This window comes from Carya illinoinensis, chromosome 10, assembly GCF_018687715.1.
Source record: "Carya illinoinensis cultivar Pawnee chromosome 10, C.illinoinensisPawnee_v1, whole genome shotgun sequence".
NCBI classification, from domain to species: domain Eukaryota; kingdom Viridiplantae; phylum Streptophyta; class Magnoliopsida; order Fagales; family Juglandaceae; genus Carya; species Carya illinoinensis.
Genome location: NC_056761.1, coordinates 2,729,849 through 2,746,894, shown reverse-complemented (window position 1 = coordinate 2,746,894; position 17,046 = coordinate 2,729,849). Strand labels below are relative to the sequence as shown.

The 17,046-nt window shown below is 35.6% G+C and overlaps 3 protein-coding genes across 7 annotated transcripts; all 3 read right to left on the bottom strand.

Moving 5' to 3' along the window:
• Positions 1-729: 729 nt before the first annotated feature.
• LOC122279207 (VID27-like protein) lies at positions 730-2,959 on the bottom strand. Of its 5 annotated transcripts, none has more exons than XM_043089638.1 (3): positions 2,803-2,950; positions 2,623-2,712; positions 730-1,456 (listed from the first exon to the last, which is right to left on the bottom strand). In XM_043089638.1, the coding sequence occupies exon 3, from the start codon at positions 1,407-1,409 to the stop codon at positions 975-977; it is 435 nt and encodes a 144-aa protein (XP_042945572.1). In that variant the 5' UTR covers positions 1,410-1,456; positions 2,623-2,712; positions 2,803-2,950; the 3' UTR covers positions 730-974. The 5 variants fall into 5 exon arrangements, with proteins under 5 accessions (XP_042945572.1, XP_042945569.1, XP_042945570.1 ...); XM_043089635.1 differs by having other exon boundaries at positions 2,535-2,712; positions 2,803-2,948; XM_043089636.1 differs by lacking the exon at positions 2,623-2,712 and having other exon boundaries at positions 2,803-2,959.
• A 3,264-nt stretch (positions 2,960-6,223) lies between these two features.
• Positions 6,224-9,846, bottom strand: LOC122279203 (transcription termination factor MTEF18, mitochondrial-like). The gene is made up of 2 exons (XM_043089625.1): positions 7,370-9,846; positions 6,224-6,798 (listed from the first exon to the last, which is right to left on the bottom strand). The coding sequence occupies exon 1, from the start codon at positions 9,236-9,238 to the stop codon at positions 7,469-7,471; it is 1,770 nt and encodes a 589-aa protein (XP_042945559.1). The 5' UTR covers positions 9,239-9,846; the 3' UTR covers positions 6,224-6,798; positions 7,370-7,468.
• Positions 9,847-10,293: 447 nt separating this feature from the next.
• Positions 10,294-15,505, bottom strand: LOC122279206 (UBP1-associated protein 2A-like). The gene is made up of 7 exons (XM_043089633.1): positions 15,260-15,505; positions 13,774-13,894; positions 13,447-13,590; positions 12,166-12,362; positions 11,995-12,070; positions 10,709-11,078; positions 10,294-10,590 (listed from the first exon to the last, which is right to left on the bottom strand). Exons 1-6 carry the CDS (start codon positions 15,385-15,387, stop codon positions 10,740-10,742), a joined length of 1,005 nt encoding a protein of 334 aa, XP_042945567.1. The 5' UTR covers positions 15,388-15,505; the 3' UTR covers positions 10,294-10,590; positions 10,709-10,739.
• Positions 15,506-17,046: the final 1,541 nt, after the last annotated feature.

The following is a 17,046-nucleotide window of genomic DNA, read 5'->3' as shown; positions in this document are numbered from 1 at the left end:
ACATGTTTCCTCCATTTATTGGCAAGAGCTAGCAAGAATATACTTTGTAGTATAATCAAAATGAATATCGCATCATCATATGTGTCACTGGATATAATCCAACCATTTCACCATACAAATGCATCTATCATTACAAAATTGGCAGCAAAGCAATGCAGGAAAAAATATTAAACGCCCAAAGACAAATATTAAAAAGAAATGCATAATTTTTATTACTTAACTCGTTTTATATGGTGAAGTGTGCAAGAATCAGAGTTAACAATGAGCAAAGAACGCAACCCTGAATGTGTATCTGTCTACATGTCATAAGAAGTAATCAATGACTAATGAAGCGTACTTTGTTCAGCAATACAGATCATGTTGCAGCCGTCCATTACCAGTCACATCTGATCAATGTCTCAGTTAGCCTGTTTTAACCTATAACATTTATCCCTTAATTTCCAGATCCAGCCCTAGAGTTTCATTCTCTGAGCACCAACCTGCATTGTGCACTCTTATATTATGACCAACTTGCTGGGATCTGGAACCCTTCCAAGTGCTAATTCATCATACACATCTGCTCCAATTCTTGTGTTCCTTTTCTTGCAAATCCATGCTGGGGAAGGAAGGAAATGAAGAAAGAAAACTGAAAGGGAAACAAAAGTAATTGGTACAATTCGAGATCAATGAAGTACGAGAAACAATGTTTGCAGGGGGACTAGAAGTTCTGTTCACTCAACGGAACGAAAATAGCAGAAAAGTAGTAAATATTTTTTAAAGGTGCTAGCTCCATGCAAAATTCTGGCAGGATAATCTGCTCCAAAACCTCCCAATCAAAATCATTCATAGAGGAATGGGAGCTCAGATATTACAAAAAGCAAATATATGACAGGAATTACAGGAAACCATATGAAAGTAAACAAAGCCCCTCTCCATACGAATGACTTATCCAAGGGACGAGAAGCTATGCAACCATTATAATAGCTAATCCAAGCTCACTTGCACTCAACACCAGCTTCAGCAGCTCGGTGAGGCTTATTTTTTCTCCTACTTCCATTTTGTCGAAATCCGACAGACTTAGTCGAATCATTGGTGCTTGATTTTGTTCCAATACCATTCTCCACTCCCACCGAATCTATGTTTTCTTTGACCTGGGCAGACCGCTTCCTCTTTCGTCCATTCTCTATGGTAGCTTGATTTTTCACATCTTTTCTAGAAATATTGCGTTTAGAATTCTCACCATCTTCTTCTATCTTTTCAGCAACTTCTTCTTCTTCCTCTTCTGCTTCTTCTTCGATTTCATCCTTCAAAGGTTTTTGAGGCCTTCCTCTTCTCCTGTACCCTGGACTTTTTCCTTCTTCACCACTTCCATGATCCTCACGGACAGCAATAGCAGTTCGCTTCTTTCCTTTTCCTCTACCTCTTCCCATAATGAAGAAATTCCCCTGATAAAATTTTGATCAACTCAAGGAGATTGCTGCAAAGTCAAGTGGATGAACTTAGAGATGCAAGTTAAAACGTATTAACTGAGACTGCAAATTTTAAATGATGATACGAAAACTAAGAGGCTAGCTATTTCACAGCAGAGGATTCAAGATACTTTTTATAATGGCAACATTGAAGCTCATAATGACAACAGGTGGGAATGAATCGGGATATATAACCTGAACCAAAATCAGCAATCTTTAAGAGGGCATATCCACAGCCTTACTAAAAACAACGGAATATAAACAAACTAAAAAGCTTACAGTCCATCATGATAAAATATAACAATCTGTATACTACCCCTCTATGTGGTTGCTGAGGAAGCCGAGAAAAGATAAAATAGAATAAAAATACAATCTTGAATTAATTGTTTTGCGATCGTATAGTTTTGAATATGAAAACTCGCCTTAACCGTGCCGATAAGTTCGATAAATACAATTGGTTATGTTTCTGACGTCCTATTTAACAAAATTAAATTCATGATTTTAGTTGGCCTCCTCTTCCTACATCCTTTTTCTAGTCAACCAACTCAAACATCAGTAGTGTCCGCACAAAGCAAGGGAAACCATGGTAAACAAATACATCGAGAACGGAAAAATCAAGGGATAAACAACCAAAAGAAGATAGAATATCACAAACGAAGTCACGCTCGTCATATAACAAGCCAAATAAGCAAAACGAATACTTTTCAGGATCAAAACAAAGGTAAATCGATGCTCACTTCACTTTGAACAATACATAGAAAAAAAAAATCAATAATAAATAAACGAGAAAAAGAAGAACCAAAACCATAAATCCTATGTATTATATCGTTTCGGACCAGAAAATGAAATACTGGCCTATCTGCGCTTAATTTTTCTCAGTGAAGTAGAGGTCTTTAAATTCTCAGTCCTCAAAAAACTAGAATCTATGTTTAAAAATAGTAATTTATTTTATTTTCCAACGTATTCCAAGAAGAACAGATCAAGTTTAATTCTTTTCCGAAAGCAAAAAATTTAGAGCGAACATATATCACTGCTATTATACAGTATGTTTTACAGAAAGAGAGAAACAACAAAAATGAAGCTAACCTTATAAGCACACATCCATTTTCTGCATGTAAAAAGCAAAACCCAATTCTCAAAATCTGATTTATACTAATCGAGAGACGATTAAAACCTCAAGAAACAAGTGGTTTTGTTTCTGTTGACGGTTTCAACGTGAAGTAACTGAGGCCAAAAGTGGTGGAAGCTATGATCTGAAGGAGAACTACTGAAGACCCAGATTAGTAAATGATGTGATTAAGGAAAAATGTTAGCATACACGATTGAGGCTTGAAGAGGTTTCTCAGATACATACTGGTTTTGAGAGCTTAGCCAAAGAGGAGGAAGAGGCAGCGAGAGAGCCAGGACATGGAAAGTGGTCGAGAAGTTAAAAGGATTTTCCCCCTTTTTTGATCCGCTGGTGAAAATAGTGGTCTGTGTGGTGAAAAATGTAGCAGGCGTCATGCCGAAGGCTCGTGCTCGAACCAACCTCTCCCTTTTTCAAATTTTCGGTGAATACTCAATTATAAATAAATAATTAATAGTTTGAATTATTTTACTCATCATTTTTTATATCATATATTTGTTAAAAAAATAAATGTATAATATAGAGATGATGAATATAATTAGTAATCTACTCGTGCTTTGATAACATATTTATACATGCATAAATAATGTATTTTTTTTTAAGGAAAACTGTCATCGTTATTCATCAGAAAAACTTACATTTATGACCAGATGCATATATGTAAGGATATCCTCATATTAACCATTAGCTCATAAACCAATTAATGCATTTAGAGCTCCATCAGTATACTATTTTTTTATGACTAATTTGCTTTTCATTATTGCTGATACTCTTTATAGACAAATATTTAAAAGACAACATTTTGCTTAAAAATAGACTCAACATCACTTTTCATAGAAAGAGATAATTCAACCTCTATAGACAAACTCTTTTTTTTTTTCAAAAAAAAAAAAACTAAAACTAAACAATAAGAAAAATAGTAAGATAGATATAAAAAAGACGAATTATAGTTTGGACCAACTTTAGTAGATTTTGGTATATGTGACGGAGTGTGAAGACACCATACTTGTTTCTTTTCATCCACAAAAGTCAGATCTGAAAGACCTGATATGACAATTCAGTGATTCAGTGTGTGTGGCAAGAAAAGCTGTCAGAAAAGATGGCACATGAGGAACGCACGATATTTTTACAAAACTGCCACTAGCCTCTAAATGATTTGCAGCTTGAAAGTCTTCTTGTGCTAGGAAAATCTCTTTAGAGTTGACAAAAAATTGTAAATCTATTTTTTTCGACCTTGAAGAAAATAAAAAAGTTAAGAAAATATAACTACTTGATAGACAAATAGTGGCAGAGAAATGAGGAAATAAGAGGGAGAGAGAGAGAGAGAGAGAGAGAAAGAATGTATTGAATGCTAATTTTGTCTTCGATATGATTATGAAGTTATTTGAATATAGTTTTCTTTGATTATAAGTTGTGATAAATCATATATAGAAAATAGTATTTGTCTTTGGACTTTTGAAAATTTTCAATTTTCTTATTGCTATTAACAAAACATTAAATTATAAAATTTAAACAGATAAAATGTTACTGGTCTGATGGCCTAATGACATGTAATCCACACCCTTATTACAATTTCATTCAACTATATAACATGCCATATCATTATGATAGGATAAGAATAAGATAAACAGTGTACTTCATATAATTTTCATTATTTTTATTGACATATCACGTGTTATCAACGCTGGATACGATATAGAGTAATCATCATCACAGGGCTTTCATTTTAATAAGAAAAAAAGTCAGAGGTGAAAGTTGTCAAATTTTCAAACTATTATTTGTTTCTTAAGAGCAAATGAGTTATTAATGGAACTTCCATGGAACTTTCACAAGCAAAGAATATACAAGGGACAAGTGGAATCTTGTTTAACCTTTGAATACTGTAAAATTTACAATTAACCAACAAACAAAAAAATTAAAAAATTAAAAAAAAAATGGGGGAGACAGTGAAAGAAAAGTCCTCTTAATCAACCCAAATTTGGACAGTAGCCACGGTTCAATTTTTTTTAGGTGCGTTTCGATTTAAAAATCATCTTTATCTTATTATTATAATTTTTTTAATTTTTTACACAAAATATAATAAAAATTTAATTTTTTCAAATTTTAAAATAATAATAATATTAAAAATAATATTTTAATAATATTTTATCTAAAACTATCTTATCTCATTTCACTGTCTAAACAAATCTTTAGTATACACCAACTGTGTTAAGTAATAAAATTAGAATAAAAAATATTTTTTTTTTTGATAGGTAAATTAGAATAAAAAATATTAGAAAAAAATAAGTAAATAAAACACCAATCACAATGCCCTAACGGTAGGTAGCCTATACCAAATATATGACTTTGCTTGATGAAGCCAATTGGTTGGGATCAAAATCATGATTGTAGGTTATACTTTATTTAAAAAACCTTTTATATAGCTCACCGACGTGTCTATAAAAAATAATTTGCTAAATAAAAGACTTAAAAAATAATAATTTATCTTTTTAAAAGGTTTTAAACCACACATTATCCACATGTCATAATTTAATTTATAATATTTAATTTTTAAAATTTATCTTATATAATTATGCAACGCAAATGATATGTGCTATAAAGACCTTACAATAAAATAATTTGTCAATATATTGTTAGTAACATATTCCTTCTTAGATCTTCTTATTAATACTCAATATATTGTTAATTATGCGTTTTCATTGGATTAAAGATATTAGAATTTAGATTTGTATAGAAATTTTTTATAGATAATTAAAAAAAAACTAGATTATAGCTGGAAAATATTTTAAAATTCAAACTATTCAAGGACAACATAAGTGCATATCGTACCTATATCAAATGTTAAAGGAGCAGACAAAGAAAGCGTGGATGCCACTACATTTTGATGTGTTTAGGTGGTCTCTCTTGATTGGTTGTTTTCGTACGTAAGTTTTACATATTACAGATATAATGCCTGATCATTCTGGTCAAAGATAAAGTGGTTGCCCTGCTGTTTAGGTTCCCAACAAGCATCGGAAAATTCCTAACTGCAAAGGTTGTTCCTCTTTATAATTAATCACTTTAAAGGAGGAAACAAACAATATTACTTGTGCAAGAAAAGAGAAAAAGCAGTACCTTTTAACGTAATCCAACCATACCTCAAGCTAACAATGAGCCCATGAATTGGAAAAAAGAAGGGTCGAAACATAATTTTAGTCTTTGACGTTTTAAGAACACTTTCAATATATCTCGAGTTTTGTGGTGTGTAGCCCAGCCTGAGAACAGTGAGAAATGCTAATTTTTTGATGTTATTGAATGACAGTCATGCACAAATCACAATTTCAATTCATGAAATCCCACGAGTTTCTTGCAAGTTCTGTTTGGTTACTTTATTCATCACTACCATAATCATAATTCTGTTTTATCACTTTCCTGCCGATTACTACCATATGCTACGTTGGAAGACAGAAATTAGCATACAAAGCTTGACTTTATTTCTCAATTCGATAGATTCAAGAAAATGGTTTTAGGATCAGGGATTCATAGTGCTCAATCCGTATTCAGTGTCATGGTTTCTTATTTTCGTGAATTTCGAGAGAGAACTCAAAATTGGGAGCAACTCTATCCAACCCCCATTTACCCATGTAAATGATTTTTTAGAGAGAGAGAGAGAGAGAGAGAGAGAGAGAGAGAGAGAGAGAGAGCTTATATTTGGGGTTAAAATGAATGAGAGATAGCAACTTCTGTTACAGATCAGAACAACTACTCCTATCTTTGTTTCAACAGCTGCAAGAAACTCATGGAGTCAAAATCACACACACACCCTAATGATAATATTGGTTTCTCTCCTTGCATGATGAAAATAACATGAAATAATTGAGGCTGCTGCAAAGTTCACCGTATATGCTCTTCACTCTAGTAATGTGCAACCATTGCTCGCTAAATATGATGTGGCTAACAAGGACTACGGGCAATATGAAAGTTTGTGCCAGCATGGTATATAAAATTTCTATGCTCGCATGAATATTTGGAAAGAGAATCCCACAAAGACATAGAACTTGCCTTCTTTCAAAGGTTCCCGCCTTAGGGGGGGAATCATACCACCGCATTCCTCGCTACGAATCTACACTTCGAGATGGCAATTAAACATCTAGTGATAGAAGTCTGTTCCTTGTCATAAGGTGACTGCGGGCTAGGATTTTACCCCATTTGAGCTTGCCACTACCAGTAACTCGCAAGTATCAGCTGCATGGCCAAAAGAAAAAAACAAGTGACAAACTCTGCCCATGGAAATAGTCAAAATTACAATGTTTCCCGGTCATCTCGCAACAGTATACAGATATAGATTAATAAAACAAACTATCTAAGCTCTGAGTAATGGAAGTGAGTCAACATGATTACTCGTTTTTAAACAAATCTATGAAAACCTGAATTGAAACCTTTTTTGATTAATAAACCTGGATTAAAACCTAACGGGAAAGTTTTAGCTGCTTGCTACTTTATTAGTCAGATTAGATGAGAACAGAAGTGAGTCGTGGTTACGTTTATATGCATTCATGTTTTCTCATTGCTACAGTTGATCGATCTCTAATAGAAATAATAATCCCAAAAATTCACTTGGTGGCCATGCAGTTACTTGATATTACAATCTGTCTTGACAAATTTGTGCTTTCATGATGATAAAATAAGCAAAGCTAACGAAAAGGTAGAGACAAATCCAAACAAGTACAGCAATTTCAATGAGAAGATAAGTTTTCCAGGAAAATGTATATGGAGCAATAACAAGTCCAAATGCGAGATTAAATATAACACGTACACATATGAGGAAATAAGTTTTTCACCAGTCCAATCCATCTTAAACGACTCTCCTTCATTTTGTCCTCAACTGATGCCTCCCCCACCTTCTCATGAATACTTATTCAGAATAAATTTTTTTCTTCAAGTCCTCCCAAACCTGAGTGCCCCTAGGATGATGTCTTACATACTGCAGTACAAATTCTTTATCTGAGCATGAAACTATGGTGCTCAGAGCCAAGTTGGGATCTATTCTTCCTTGACCTTTGAGCCAATTATACATTGTTAACCTGAGCTTGACCCTCTGAATTGTGTATGCAAGATAGGCTGGGAATGTCACCAAAGCTGAAATGGGATAACCTGACTTGTTTGCAAAAAAATCAATCTTCATTTGAATCACATCTTTCGTCTGGTTAAGAATTTGAGGTGATGCTTTAATCATTTTGGAAACATCCTTTGGATTCAAACCAGCTTTCACAATACAATCAAATCTCTCCTGAAGCTCTCCTCCCTTACCCCGGAATGCCTTTAATGCTGCTTTCATTTTGTCCGAGTTCTCTACAAACCCCAACTTCAACAAAAACTCAGACCTCAGGATTTGTGATTTTAGGTCCTCTCCTGAGTTTGGTAATGCCTCAATTTTATTTCCTAGAACCCAATTACTCAGTTGTTGTGGGTTATCCTGGATAAATCTACAGAGTCGCTTCTTCCCGACGTTCAAATTATTAAGCAAGCTGTTGGTTTTCTTCAAACTACATGAACCAAGCAATAGGGCGTGAGAGCAGACGATCTTCCTAATCTCAGTGACCTCCATCTCAATCTCGTTCAAAAAAAGAAGGCACTGCCTCAAATTCAAAACAAATTTTATAACTTGGATTTGTGGGAATTGTAAAAATATCATACATATCTGGTCCATAGTAGATCCAAGTTTCAATAATAATCCAATTATAGAAAGTGTCTTCTCCCCTGAGCCCTCAAATAGAAGCCCCGGATGCTTGATGATCAATCCAGCCAACCGCTCCTCACTTAATCCCATCTTCCTAAACAAGCATAGAACGAGAAGCATCTGACTCCACTTATAAGTAATCCCCTCCAGCAAATGCCCCTCAATCCAACTGATCTCCATTCCAAAACTCTTCAGCTTCTCTAATACCTGAACAAACTCCACATTTACATTTCCAATCAAAATATATGGACTAGAAACAATAAACTTAGTTATAGTTGACCGGCTAAGCCCCAGCTCTTCATAAGCTTGAAGCTTTGATGACAATACCCCATAATCATATCGGAAAATTTGCCTTGCCTCTGTATAAATCTTCCCGATCTTATTACGTGCAACCCCATAGTTACACAATACACGATAATTCTCCATCAACAAATCATCATCACTCAGAAATATCAATTTACGCGGAAGAAGAGGAACATACTCAGAAGGCTTCAAACCCAAGCTCTCAAAAAAAGGCTCAAATTCATTAATAGGATGGTAACGCAACCACCGGGTTATAGACCGTCCAATGTTCTCCTCATTCTCGACCCTTTCCAAAAGCTTTCCGAGAAAATGAGGCGAGTTTTTACTCATGTTCTCAGCATCCACGAATTGTATGCTCCTAGTATAATGCAAATAATCCAGCAATGCAGCTTGGCCTTCTTTTCTCATGGCACGATGAAATTTACCAACATTTTTGCTATTAGCAGAAGAAGCTTCACCCGACTCTTCACAGTTCTCGATATGAAGAGTTCTTTTTGTTCTATAATACCTAGGGTTTTGGGCAATGAGGAAAGCCCTCGTTGGCCAAAATGGGGCTTTTGATGATCCAAGGAGGCTTTCGCCGATATTTGAAGAAGCCCATTTGAGAATAGATAGTATTCTCAGTTTCGCCAAACGGGTCATGACCAGTTTGAAGAGACTTAACAGTGCGTGATTAATGGAGAACCCAGTAGTTCAACAATTTTAGGTTAAATAGCAAGGAGTATGAACTATGAAGTCTCTGGGCTGGACTTCTTACCTTGGTTTTTGATGGGTGGGCGGAAATGACACGTGCGGTCTACTCAGTATGCGTTAAAGTTTGAGTTGCGAAGTTCTGTTCTGGTGATTCAGTGGCAGCCATATCTATGGAACTTTGGTGCAGACCAGTTAAGCCCCAAACTCCCAGAGAAGGGTTTTCAACGAAGTTATCGCGAAACGACCGGGAGTATCTTCAATAATTTTGAGTTATGGGATTTTCATAGATTCTGAGAAATGGAATTCATATACAAAAAACATTTACACCAAGCATTAATGGTGGCGTCCAGCTTAGGTCATGGTCTATTCATGGAGCCGCTTCAGGTTCGACTGTTCGAGGCTTGAAAAGCCTGGAATAACAGGAAAAATGAGAGAAACGAAATCGAGACTCGCGAGTTCGTTTTTAAGAAAAATATATAAAACCTAATGGCGGACGCATGTTTGGGTGTCTTCGGACGCTTGACGGGATCCAGTTTCTTACAAATTTTTTTTATTCAAACAGCTCCCGACAAGGCGAATTGGTAATTTTTATTTTTATCTTTAAACATTTATAAAAATAAAATTCACAACTTCGACTCAAAAACTCCCTAGAGATAATAACAACACTACATTTTTTATATTACAAATATTGCTGCATTATTTTCCCTTCATCTTGCTTCCTTTCCGCCCAAATCCCTTCTCCCAAACACAATGCGGGAACTAATAATGAAGTCTGTGGGACTCAAGGTAGTGTTGTAGTCAGTCAACTGTTTCCTATGCTTTCACTTACACAAGGGCGGCTTTCGAAACACTGACCGGCAAGCAAGACAGTAGTGATATGCCACGATAACTAGGACATCATTAATTGTAAATTTGCCTCTTTATTTTCGATGCAAGACTCAAGTTTTGCTCTGTTTTTAGATTGGAAAAGAGGCTTTTATAATAGATTAAACAGTAAAAACCGATGAATAGAAAGGAGAAATAAGATTAGGAACTTCATCCTTACACTTTTTTACTTCTGATCCGAGAAGGAAATAATAAGATTAGGAACTTCATTCTAACACTTACACGTCCGATCCAAGAAAGATAAAACAATCATATGAATTACAGAATTAGTGAGAAACTATCCTACCACTGTAGAACTGGATTCCTGTTATTCTAGCCATGTATAACCAGAAAGTAGAAACAAATGTTGAAACATTAGATTTCATGCCATCTATGAAATCACAATACTTCCCAGACGCGCAAGACCAGGTACTAACCTGCAGAAACCATGACATACAACAGGGTAAGTGAGAAATAACACTACTATTGTAGTAGTAGTTGCTGAGATCAGATCAACAAACACAGAAAAAGAGAGAGATGAAGCCTAAATATCACCATCTTTATAGTTCATTCGCAGCCATTGTAATCATTGTTTGGAAATGTAATATGGGTAGCCGCCAATTCCTACTTGTGTTGATGGGAATCCATAGGAGTCTTCTTTTAAAGCCACAGGTGGATAGGAAATTTGAGGTTGGGTCGGGTACAGAGCAGGTGGTGCAGGAACACTAGGGTAAGCAGAAGCAGTGTATGATGCAACGGTTTGAGGGTAAGTGTAGCCAACAGGAGTAGTACTGGCATGCGCACTTCCAGGCTGTGGATATCCAGCTGCCATAGGAAAGGACATAGGGACCTCTGCTGTGGGTAACTGTGTCTGTAGTGATTTGCCCTTGTGAGAATCGGCAAGCTTCACGATTATATTCCTTCCCTGCAACCAAAACATATTGCCACAGTTGCTCTATATAATTACCAGGGATTGCACAAAAGTTTACATTTTTTTTTTCAAGTACAAAGATGTACAAATTAATCTAACAATCCTCCAAATCCAAGGATCTTATTTATATCAAGTGCTATTCAAATCGGCACATATAGAACGGCCCCAACATACAAATCCTGTACCACTAAACATCAGGTTAATTAGTTACGTTGAGAAACAAATTAGTTTACACCTGCAAAAAATTAACACCAAAAAATAAAATCCACATAACCATTGACATCATCAATAAACCAATTATTTCGGTGACAAAACAAGATGATTTAAAGCAAAATCTTTTCCCCCTGTAAGTCCTATATTCTTCCAAGCATAGAGCTTTCTCCAACCGTTTTTGTATCGACTAATTTTACTAACTTGGTAGCAACTGAAATAAGATGGAGAATAAAAAATTAAATATTGCCATTTCGAGTTGATAAACCAAGAAATTTTCTCTGTTTCAGATTTTTCTTTCAATAGCCAATAAAAAATTCCAATAATTTGATGAGAAACTGAAGTATAAAGGGTGTATACAAGAGTCTCCTAAACAGTCACAATCTAAAATTTGTGCCTAAAATCAAGAAAATGAGATTGACTTTTCAGAAATATGAGAGAGTTTCCAACATGCTGTTCTTTACAGGCTTCATTTACATTGAACGGAAAGGTAATAGATCCAATTTCTCGAAGTTGTTATCTCAAAATGGTTGTATGTGTAATTTTCTATTTTCTTTCTTTCTAAATTCTTCTTCAGGCTTCATTAACAGAAATGATCTGCAGGCATAACACCCATCAGGCCTATTACTTTCGAAGGGTCATGCATGAAGAAAGCAATATTTGAATATTACGACTAGACACAAGGCTTATAGTTAGTCACCCCAAGCAGCTTATTTGGATCATCTATGGCCTTCTTTGCAGCATCCACTATCTTGTATGTCACAAAGCCAAACCCACTACACAAAGAAAATTGAGAACGATGGTTGCATTATTAACTATCATAAATAAATAAATAATCTCGACAACATAAGAGATGCCCATGGTAGTATACCGTGATTCATTTGTATCTTTGTCATATGCAACTGAACCTTCTTCTATTTCACCATATTTCCCAAAAAAGCTTAGCAGCTTCTCACTAGTGATATCTGGTGACAATCCCCCAATGTAGAGCTTCCTCTGGGCTAAATCCTGTGTTGTACTTGCTCCACTCAAGCCCTCGCAAGCAAGATTACAAACAGCCAATCGGCCCTGAATGAAAATGTTCAATCAACCATGAAAAGAAAACAAGAAACTCATCATTATGAAGGTACTTTTTTTTTTTTTTTAGTTAGTTAATAAGAGAATTTTATTCCAAATAAATACTAAATAGGCATAGCCCAAGTACATAGGAAGTATACAAGAGAATATGCCTAAATAAAAGTTATAACAGAACACTACTATAACGGTTTCTAGTTCTTAGAAAGGTGTATGCTTTTGTATACCTCTAGTGTACTTGGGCTATGCCTATCTTTTTATCAATGAAATATCATATTACTTATAAAAAAAAAAACAGAACACTACTAAAACGGAACATGACTAAAACAGAAACAGACCATTACAAAAGTTCCCATCCCTTACAAGATTCTTCACCCAAAAACTTAAACTGCTATGGAAAAACTCCCTAAGTTCCCCCATAGAGCATTCACAATCTTCAAAACACCTTCCATTCCTCTCCAACCAAAGGCACCAAAATAAACACAAGGGAATCATCCTCCACACTGCTGCACTGATTCTACTCCCCCCAATACCTTGCCAGAAAGTCAAGAAGTCCACCACATGCATAGGCATCACCCAAGCAATACCTACCCTTACAAAAATCTCGTTCCAAGTCTTCGTTACCACTTCGCAATGAAGAAAGAGATGGTTAACAGATTCACCATCCTTCTTACACATATGAAGGTACTGAAGAGTCCATTCATGCAATAGGATGGAGTTGATGCTCTTATATAATAACTCTGAAGCAGCATGGGGAAAATTATGATTGTATGGTGTAGACATCTTTATGAAGAGAGGGAGAGAGATGGGAAGAACACTCAATTGTCCCCACCGCAAACAGGACAATATTATGACAGAGATGTTTACATTCCAGGATATTCTATAAAACCACTGGAAACATATTTGCAAGCGTAGACTATTGAGAGAGAGAGAGAGAGAGAGAGAGAGAGAGAGAGAGAGAGAGAGAGAGAGAGAGAGAGAGAGAGAGAGAGAGAGAGAGAGAGAGAGAGAGAGAGAGAGAGAGAGAGGTCTAAATGAGATTGAAGTCCAATTTCACCCAAAAAGGGACAATGCTTACATCAATCATTTTACTCTGTGCTCTCAATGCACTGTGAGCCGAATCCATATGTTTGTAAGTAATGAAGCCATAACCACGCGATTTTCCTGTTGCTTTGTCAAAGATCACAGCTCCTTCCTCTATTTCTCCATGCACTAGAAATGCCTGAACAAAATATCCCAAATGTTCAGCATACATACTGGCTCAGTGCTCCAATTTTCTGAGAAGTCAAGAAGAAAAATAGCTAAAGGAAAGGGGTTAAGTTGAAGATATAAGTTCAGTGAACAATCATGGGACAGTCACAAGCACGACGCACAAAACACCATCAGCAATCAGCAATGCACTCACAGCACACAAGGTTTCTGAAGTGGTATTCCAGGCCAAGCCACGAACAAAAAGCTTTCGATGTACAGGATCTGCACTGGCAATACTTCTAATTTCTTCTGCAATTGAAGGATATTGGGAGCCTCTTTATGCCTCAACATGCAAGCAAACACACATGCACAGGATCAATCAGACAGCATACAGTCAGGAGCAACACTGATGTGGCCCCTTCTCATGACACATGCACAACATTCTCACATGCAACATGAACCAAAATTCCAATACGAGCTCAAAGGCGGATTGATGTTTTGTTTGAAAAATTAAAGATTGTGATTGTCGTTATAAAGCACATGCATGGACAGAAAGACAAACGCATATATGTTTCAGACAAGGTCCCTCTATATTTCAAGGCTCTAGGCATTTAGGCCTGCCTCAAAGTCACGGTCTCATGGCTTGAAGCATAAGTTGCACCAAGTTCCAAACTTCGTGCATTGAAGATGACTATTATCATGCTTTAGTTCATTTCCTAATCTTTTATGTTTTGTATTAACACTTCATATACTATTTCTAAGTAAAAACAGTAGAAGTTCCGGAACCTGAAGAGAATCAATTAATGGCTAGATTCACAGCCCCAAGAGTAGCTTTTAATGATTATATCAGGTGATGTCTAAATAATGGAGCATCACTGCCCTGTGATACCTACAGGCATTACAGCAATCTGCACGTTTCAGAGCCTGTATCTCGTTTTACTTTTTCCATTAATAAGACTACTCAATTCTTTTCCTGCGGCCTTTGTGAGAGACCGACCTTTAAGTGACTTCCAAAGCCAAATACACAACCTTAACTCCAAGACTTGGCGTATTTGTGCTCCATTCCAAATGATTTACAGTAACCAACAGAACATTTATGATAAGCATTAGCAAGAGATGCTATCACTAAATATACTAGGGGGCAGTGAGAAAACAAAGCCCCAACATTAAGCCTTATATTTATCAATATGAAATACACAACAAATTTCCAGAATGGGACAACTGCCTTAAATTTATAAATATTATCTACCCTATAGAACAAACAAATACGTTTGGTATAAAAATAGTTTCCTTGGTATTCAAGAAATGAAAATAAAAATGAAAAACGGAAGGATAAAAAAACAATACAATGGCTTCCAATGTCTTTTATATATTTTCCTGATCACCAGCGTGATATAGATATATATATATATATCTATATATATATATATTTGCTTTCCAAAATGTCATTTTATGCAACTCAGACTGACGGGGTATTTTCAATTCATCTGCGGAACGGAAAGACAAAAACAGGAGGGGGGAAATAGAACCTTGCTTTAGAGTATAACCTTAACAATTGAAAAGTGAAGAAGACAAACGAAAATCACACTTCTTATTCCACTTTTCAGGGGCAGAAATTGGGGGAGGGGGCGAAGTGAATTGGAAAAAAAAAAACCGATGGGCAGGGTTGATTTAATTGGGACGGGGATAAAGAAACGTACAGTTTAGAGAGAAGATGGACGAGCTGGGGTTTAGGGAGAGGATCAAGCAGCAAGCGGAGCTCTTCTTCCGATGGTATTTCTTCGTCACCCGCTGCTTCTCCCAGCTTTCTCTTCTTCATGCCCTCCATTCCTCTTCTTCTTCTTTCTCTGTGCGGGTAAAGGAAGTGCCTACTGCCTAGTGTGCGAATTGGTCTAGGTAACGATGGGGTTCCGGGTACCTCTCCTTAGGGCTTGTTTGGCTTTATAAAAGCCGTTATAATACCATGGACTGGCCTATCATAGCTCCGTGTCACCATTTCCTGACAGGATTGTCATAAACTGGGACCCATCCATTTCATTTTTCTATTTTTTTTTTTATCTATTCGCTTAAGAGGCTGTTTGGGAGCAGGGAAAAATAACGGAATCGAATGGAAGTCGAACAACTCTGGCAAGCTGCTCGGAGAAGATGTCAACGACGACATCGTCCACGAGCTTTGGGCAAACGGTTTCCATCACTGTAATTGGAAAATGGGGAGAAATTGACGAGTTTCTGTTCGGTTTTCTGCTATGGCCCAGGGTGAATTTACGAAAGATATTTATTTCAGTAAAAATTATTTTATTATAGAGTTAAAAACTAACTTAATTTATAAATTTATTTTTATGAAATTATATCATTTGATGTAACAGTTCTCTTTATAGAATGGGTTATGAAAAATTAAAGGAATATGATTTTTATTATAGGACGAGCAAGTTAGCACTTAGCGAATTCCTTTTGAAAAATTTAAAATTCATATAAAAATATTTCATAAATAAACTCACAAATTCATATGATTTTATATGATATGTTAAATTTATTAATTTAATTTAACGTATTATATCAAAGCACATTAGTTTATGAGTTTATTTTTATGAGATCTCTTTATGGTTAAAATATTTATTTTTTCAAAATAAGTACACTAGATTTTGCATATTTTTAAAATTATATCATGTTGCAAAAACGATGACAATAAAATAAAAGTAAACAAAAAATAATCAAACAACCAATCACGCAATATAAATTTATGTGGTTCGACAACATGTCTATATCCATGAAGTTGTAGAGAATTTTATTATGTTGAGGAATCATAAAGTACATTTTTTGGACAATTTTTCATTGATCAAAACGGTCGTAGTGTACAAAATAAGCATATTTATATGGTTATATGGAAGAAATCCTAATTTCACTTTTATGCAACACTCGCTCAAGCGTAGTGTCAAGCACACATCGAATGAACTCTATGCCTGACGCTTCATGAGTAAAAAATATTGCCGAAAAAGTCTTATTGAAAATTCACTAAAAATCGTAACGAATCATTATCGAGTCAGATTTTCAAGTCGGGCCGCCACAACGATAAAGAAAGCTCCACAAACCCAACATTATCAGAATATGCAAGGAAGAAAAAATGTATTCCAAAATGTATTGAAAAATGAATTACGTCACTGTTACAATCTGTTCAAGTCTATTTATATACAAACTAACTTAACACTAACTTAATTAAACCTCTTATACACGTGGCTTACTAACTTAAACTCCCCCTCAAGATGGAGTGTAAATGGCAATGACACCCATCTTGGAAAGAATACTAGAAAAAGAATTAAAACCGAGAGGCTTAGTTAGTATATCTGCTAATTGATGAATGGATGAAACATGCAAAGTCTTCATGGTTCCTGCCAAGAGTTTTTCCCGAACAATGTGACAATCTATGTCAATATGTTTAGTTCGTTCATGAAAAACAGGGTTGGCAGATATGTGGACGACAGCCTCATTA